This window comes from Lactuca sativa, chromosome 5 (genome assembly GCF_002870075.4).
Source record: "Lactuca sativa cultivar Salinas chromosome 5, Lsat_Salinas_v11, whole genome shotgun sequence".
Lineage (NCBI taxonomy): Eukaryota > Viridiplantae > Streptophyta > Magnoliopsida > Asterales > Asteraceae > Lactuca > Lactuca sativa.
Window position 1 is genome coordinate 98,340,208 of NC_056627.2, and position 7,896 is coordinate 98,348,103.

Consider the following 7,896-nt stretch of genomic DNA (forward strand, 5'->3'; position numbering starts at 1 on the left):
CTTTTTGCATGTCGGTTGCTTCATATGTGAAGGGGTGAAGGATGAAGGCAATGTTTTAAAAAATCGGTTGTTTTAATTGAACCGGTATGGTGATCGGTATCTGATTCGACCACCGGGTCAATCCGGTTTCTAGGATTTTTTTTTCTTTTTTCTTATTTTCACACATACATATATGCGTACACACATACACCAAAAATAAAATAAATTATAATGCTGAAACAAAAGATAATTTTAAATGAATACAAATGTATCAAAAAGCTTGATAACATTTGCCATGCGTTTTTATTTAATTTAAGAGGAGTTTAAATATATATGAAAAAACCACCAAAGTTTGTTACACAAAATGCTTTATTTCATATGTTTTTATTCAACTTAACCGGTTAAATCAAACGATTTAAAAAACGAGAAGTAGTTGAAATTACTAAACTCAATCTTCATCGATTCAATATTAAACTTTAGGTAATAGATACGTAATATTATTATTTTTTATAACTTTTTAGGCGTTTTCCTGAATGGGTTTTTTGAAATATAATGCATAAGGGGTGTTTGGTAGAGAGAAATGAAATAAGAGAAATGAAACTGATTCCATTTCTCTTGTTTGTTTAACACAAGGATTAAAGAAATGAGAAATAAAATTGATTCCTTTTCCACCTTTTTCATTCTCTGTTAAATATGAAGAAATGGTGAGAAATGGAAAGTTGTATTAGACGGAGAAATGAAAAAAAAGCGGAGAAGTGAGAAAGAGTTCTCACACTTCACATTTGAAACACACAACTTCTCTTTGTCTCCCGATTTTTCACCTCCTCCTCTGATCGACAAATTCCCTAATTTGGGAAAATTTCGTTCGTATCCTTCCAAACTTTAAATATTACGTCAATGTCCTTATAAAATTTAAAATTACATATACATCATTTTAAAACTATAATATTTACATCTATATCCAAGTTTATACTTTTATTTAAATTAAACTAATATAATATTCAAAATTATATATATTGTTACTAAAATATCACAATTATGCCACTTGAGGTTTTATTTAGCGTATCACAAATGACCGTACATATCACAATTACACCATTTCTTCAGCATGTTAAACAACTGTAGTTGATATAGGCACTGTTTTTGAAGGTTTCACAAACTACGTATCACAATTATGCCACTTGAGGTTTTATTTAGCGAGGATAATGATATGGGTAGTTGTTGCCTTGTTGGGTGTGTATCTCATTTTTCCTATTGGATATGTAAATTGCTTTTTGTTGTTTTCACTTTTCAGTGCTACTCTATAAAAAAGAAGAAAACAAATACACAAAAATGGTTACCATCAAAAGCTGAAAATCAAACATGAAAAACAACCAAACAAATACATAATCGTTATAATTCTGAAAAGAAAAAACTCTTCGTTGTAGGATAATAATGTTATTTATGCATATTAACGTTTAGATAATAAGTGGTCATGAATCGAAATGTTTCTCTGTATATATAATGACGAATGTGTTGAAAAATTTAATTAGCTGTTTAATAAGATTAATCGTGTGAATATTTTATTTAGAAAGGGTATTTTGGTAACATCATATATAATTTTTAATTTTAGACAAGTTTTTTAATATTATATTAGTTTAATTTTAATTAAAATATAAATTTGGATATAGATGTAAATATTATAGTTTTAGAATGATGTATATGTAATTTTTAAGTTTATAAGGACATTGACGTAATATTTAAAGTTTAGAAGGATATATGGATGTGGACATTAAAAACGATAAAAATCAGTTGTAAACTGGGGTTTTTCTGCATGATTCAGGAACCAAGAAACCATGCTTTGGAAGCTGGTTAAATTTGTTAATCTCTCAATAGATGGGTTAAAGAGACGAGATCCAACATTGACTTTTTCCATTTGTTGTGCTTATGATGACCTATGGGTGTAAATTAGCCTCAAAATATCATGTAAATAACCTCAAAATATGTTGTAATTTTTTTTACACTTTAGATAATATATAAAATGCTAATTGATAATTATGAAAATTAATTTATAAAAAGTAATTGAAAAAAAATGAAATACTAGAAATACAAAAAGGCATAATTTGATAAATTAATATGTTAATCATATCTAGATTGTTATTTAAAATGTTTTTTGTAAATGATAAACTTTGGAGAAAAAATATTTCCTATCTATTTCTTACTTGCATCCAAACAAGAGAATTGGTTAACTGATATATTTCTCTAGTAAATTCAAACAATGCAATCAATTCTCTTTCTCGTTTTTAATTCTCTTTCTTGCTATTTCCATTCTCTTAATTAATTATATTTCACTGTACCAAACACCCCCTTAGTATAATGTTTTAATCCTATTATGAAGTTATGATTTGATTTGTCTGAAAAGAATTGATCGGATATTTTTGAATATTGATTTTGGTTATTTCATATGATAGGTATTAGGTACTGTTTAAAAATAATGAGTATTACACCTAATTATTAAACAACTCTATGTAAATATTATATTAAATTTCAATTATCTGGAACTAAAATTTCTAGCTTCGCCGATGAGCGCAGGAACCATCAAATGCAATTGGAAAAAGACGTCCAGGTCTTTTATGTTTTCGATTGGAAGGAAATAAATCATAAATAGTTAATCGCAATATATATCGAAAATATAAATTTTTTTTTTTGGTTGTTAACCATTTCTTATACATCAAACTCAAGCATATAATAATTTATAACAATAATTTAGGATTTATATGAATCGTCTTTCATGTCTTTAAAATATAATAGTTTGTCAGATAAGGAGTTTTATTCGTTTCACATGTTGGTGAAGACGAATGGTCCCAAAAGTCCAGTTATTTTAATAAAAAAAATAATAAAAAAGAAGAAAACACCGACATACCAAAACAACGTTTGTTGATACAAATTGACTGAACCATTGACTTAATGACTTCCAGGTCAATGGCAACAAGGTGCTCTTGTTTTATAAATGTAGTCGTTCCTTCGTCCTTTGGAACCCATCTTTTTTCTAAACCAAACTGAGTTAGAGTTGATCAGTTGATAATGAATAATGGGAGGGGTTTTGGAGTCCATGTCTTTTTCGTGTGTGTTTTTTTGGTTGCAACAACATGTACTTGTTTGGGTGTCGGAAACATCACTGTGGTTTGCTCTGTGCAAGAGCGACTTGCTCTTCTCAGGTTCAAACAGAGCGTCAGAGATGAGTTTAAAATATTGGCATCATGGGTGGGTAATGACTGTTGCCAGTGGGAAAGAATCCAGTGCGATGGTGTGAGTGGCAATGTTGTAGGGCTTCTTCTCAGAGGAGGATACTTTGCTAGTGAAGGCTACTTAGTTGGTAAAGAGGTGGACTCTTCTTTGGCTGAGTTGATGCATCTCAAATACTTGGATTTGAGTGATAATGATTTTGGAGGAAGTCGAATCCCTGAGTTCATTGCATCCTTGAAACACTTGAGCTACCTCAATCTCTCATATGTTCGTTTTCAAGGTATTATTCCTCATCACATTGGAAATCTTTCTAATTTAAAGGTCATTGATCTCAGTTCAAACTCGGAGCTGATAGTAAATGATATGTCATGGACTTTTGGCCTTTCGTTACTCGAGCATCTTGACTTGAGTTCATTGAATCTTTTCGGAGCACGGAACTTAGACATGGTGCTTTACATGATTCCTTCTTTAAAAAAGTTAAGTTTGTCACATTGTCGGCTCTCCAATGCTGATTTTCGAAATCCGAGTAGAATAGTTACAAACATTGAACACCTCGATCTTGGATTCAATTCTTTCAAAGGTCCACTCCCTGGTTTTTTAAAAAACATGACATCCCTTACATTCCTGGATCTTTCAGACTTTGATGTTAATTTAGCATGGAACTTTGCAAACTTGCTAAACATGATCCCTTCTTTATCGGAGTTGCATTTGTCAAGTTGTGGGCTTGATAACACGTTTCTATCTTCCACTCATCTTAATTTCAGTACACTGTCTAACATCCAACACCTGGATCTTAGCGTTAATTCAATTGAAGGGACGTTTCCTTCTCTTTTCACAAACATGAGCTCCTTAAGAGTCCTTGACCTTTCAGGAAACAGCCTCAATTCATGGGTTCCTGTGATGCCTAACCTTCTAGAACTCGATCTTTCTGTTAACGAGTTTAAGCAGATTGAGCATGTTGGCATCTGGAGACATTGTCAACTGAAACAATTGAATGCGGCAAGCAATAGCTTTGATAAAGAAATGATCGACTCACCAAAAAACAAATCTGAATGCTCCCGCTATGCTTTGGAGATATTGGATTTAAGTGGGAGTTTAAATGGCACAATTCCAGAACCACTTGGAAGAATGGTGAATCTAAGATTCTTAGGTATGGCAGATGGCGAATTGACAGGCTCGATCCCAGAATCTCTAGGAAGATTAAGATTCTTAGAGGTATTACATCTGTCGAGTAACAATGGATTGATAGGTCCAATCCCTGACTCTATTGGAAGATTAAGATTCTTAGAGGTATTAGATATATCTTATAACAAGTTAACCGGTCCCATTCCAACATTCATTGGGCAGAAACTTTCCAAACTTGACCTTTCTTTCAACCGATTGAATGGTTCAATTCCAGAATCTTTTGGAAATTTAGCAGCTTTAACATATTTGTACCTACAATCCAATCGGTTAACAGGTTCGATTCCGCTGCTAATTGGGAAACTTTACAACCTTGACCTTTCTGATAATCGATTGAATGGTTCAATTCCAGAATCTTTAGGACGACTTGTTTCACTACAAGATATTTCGTTGAACTCGAATTTGTTAACCGGACCTATTCCGGTTTCACTTGGGCAACTTGTCAATCTTCTTTATCTAGATGTGTCTAACAATTCTTTAGAAGGAGTAGTTTCCGAAGCCCATTTTGCTAAGCTTTTGAACTTGAAGGGTTTGTTTACTTCTTTTAACGCTAGGTTGACATTCAACATTTCACGTGAGTGGATGCCTCCATTCCAGTTAGAGACTCTTGATCTCCGTTCTTGCACTATTGCAAATGAATTTCCACGGTGGCTACGAAATCAAAGGAAGCTTTGTTGGGTATTTTTGTCCAACACTAATCTTTCGGGACCTCTACCCACGTGGTTGCAGACGTTGCCCATCATTCAGATTTTGGATCTCTCTCACAATAAACTCAGCGGACCTTTGACAAACCTTCCTCTTCATAGAAATGTTGATACGTTTGATCCAAACCTATTGGGGTTATTATTTCTGGTAAATAATCTTTTCAATGAGTCAATTCCAAAGTCATTGTGCACAAGGATAGATTTGGGATTTCTTGATCTTTCCAAAAATAGGCTAACCGGAAAAATTCCCAAGTGCCTTGAGAATCTGAAAGAGTTGAAGACCATGATATTTAGCTCAAATAAGTTGTCCGGTGTCATTCCAAGTTTTACTGGTCTTAATAATTCAAGCTTAGGTCAGTTAAAATTTAATGACAATAACCTTATTGGTGAACTTCCTCGAGAATTAGGGAACTGTGGAAGTTTATATGTATTGGATTTGGGCGATAACAATTTATCTGGAATTATACCCAAATGGATTGGTGAACATCTTACAAATTTGATGGTTTTGAGGTTGCATAAGAATAACTTCACAGGAACAATTCCTAAATCCTTATGCAAAGCTTCAAGTCTACATATTTTGGATGTTGCATACAACAACTTAACGGGTTCCATACCTGATTGTCTAGGAGAGTTGAATGCCATGCTTAATAGTAGCCTTGGAACTGGGTCAGCCAACCCTCTGAATCCTGATGAGAATGTGATTCAGGTCATGAAAGGTGTTGTTCTTCAATATACAACAACTTGGCCAATGGTTTTTAACATGGACCTTTCAAGCAATAAACTTGTTGGACAAATACCCGTGGAGCTAACTGCACTTTCTAGGTTGATTGGTCTCAATTTATCAAATAATCTTCTTAGTGGGGGTATTCCAGACAGCATTGGAAATATGGCAGCTTTAAATTCTCTTGATTTTTCTAGAAACAAGTTGAGTGGGTTGATCCCTTCGAGCATGGCAGCTTTGAACTTTTTGAGCCATTTGAATTTGTCACACAACAAGTTGTGGGGACGAATTCCATCAGGAAATCAACTGCAGACCCTTAATGATCCATCAATATATGATGGGAACAAAGATCTTTGCGGATCTCCATTGCCAAAGAATTGCTCATATCATCAAGACCCAACAACAACGCTCAAGAAGAAATATGAAGCAGATGATGATGATTCGAAGGAGGTTTGGTTTTACATGGACATAACGAGTGGTTTTGCAACAGGGTTTTTGGGTATTATTGGAGTTTTGTTGTTCAAGAAACAGTGGAGACATAAGATTTTCATGTTTACTGAGGAAACCATGGACAAGATATACGTTGTAGTCATGGTAAGGGTTAACAAGATGAAGAGAGGAAGAGACGCCTTATAGATTCATCTTTTCAAATGCAAGTAATTCTCGATCCAACATATATATAATCAATTGGTTTTGCTTTTTAATTGTGTTTATTTTCAATAATATTTGGGTCATACGTGTGTATGACAGTTGTAATATATGGGTGTTGTTTTTAAAGTTTCCATCTTTGAAATTTTTGATTTGGATTCATCTGATTGTTCTGCTGCTGCTGTCCCATCTGCTTCTCTGAACACGATTTAGATATCGAATCTTGAATTACATACATTAACTTGGTCTTGTGTATCAATATTAGGATTGTAATGTCTGTTATTCTAATTTATTTTTGTACCGGAATATGCTCATTAAGATAGGAAATATTGTTTTTAGATAGTTTTTTGAGATTTTGGTCAAATGATATGCTCAAAAAAATAAACGTAGGACAATCGAGACAGACTATGAAATTGAAAACAACGCACATAAATTACGTTTTAACAACTGTTCTTAACATCAAACTGATTGTACAACTACAAACTTCATTTTGTTTTATTATGCCATTCTCTAATGTGAGTATTTTCGAAATACAGCCTGTATCATTCTCATAGAACACCAAAATTTTCTCTTCAAGAAGGGAGACTATAATGATTGGTTGTTACATATGCACCAAGAGAATTAACTTCATTTACATGTCCATTTTTTTGCAAGATTATTCACCGTGATTTCCAAGAAACAACATTCTTTATCTCTGATGAGTTCAAACCAACAAATTAGAGTCCATTTACTTTTCATGGTATATTCATGAATTCGAGACCATTCATCGAACTTCCAGATGACCAACACTTAGATATTCATTAGGTTGACCCATAAAAATGTTAGCTATGCAGAAAATTTGGTAACAGTTTATATGGTTGATGATAATAACTCAACTGCCAAAATAGCCAGGTTGGAAAACTGCTATTTTGGTTATTTTTTTAATTGCATCATCAGGGGCTTAGAGCGGGGACAAAGTGGAAAGCTGCACAGGGCCCAATTTTTTCATTATATATTTTTATTTAAAATACAAAATTATAATAAATATAAGGGCCCTTTTTTCTTGTTCGTCCTGGACCTTTAAAAATATTTCATTTTTCAGGACCGGCTTGCATGTGTTGGAAATAAGAACATTTGTGCAGAACTTGTAGTGCAATAATTTTTATGCACTCCGTTTTCTCTAGTGCAATAACAAGCCATGATTTATTTGTTTCTCATTACTTTTTCTTTGTCATTTTGGTTTGTGATTTTAATAGTAAACAGAAAATGAAGGCATAACATATCCAAAGTGTGCAGAAAACTTTCTTCCATGGCCTCCAACAACTTGTTGCAACCTAAACATTAATTCGAAAATAAGCCGAAGAAATTATCATAATTACAGGAGTATATTACACGAATGGTCGCTATGGTTTGGGGTAATTTGCGTGCTTTGTACCTAACTGATTTTTTAACTCAGAA

The 7,896-nt window shown here is 33.2% G+C and overlaps 1 protein-coding gene across 1 annotated transcript; it reads left to right on the top strand.

The window, feature by feature from the left end:
• Window positions 1-3,042: 3,042 nt before the first annotated feature.
• LOC111880174 (receptor-like protein EIX1) lies at window positions 3,043-6,447 on the top strand. The gene has a single exon (XM_023876577.1). It carries the CDS (start codon window positions 3,043-3,045, stop codon window positions 6,445-6,447), a length of 3,405 nt encoding a protein of 1,134 aa, XP_023732345.1.
• Window positions 6,448-7,896: the final 1,449 nt, after the last annotated feature.

Bases quoted from the DNA above. Each gene is read 5' to 3' on its own strand.
- LOC111880174 (XM_023876577.1), top strand. From the start codon at position 3,043: ATGAATAATGGGAGGGGTTTTGGAGTCCATGTCTTTTTCGTGTGTGTT.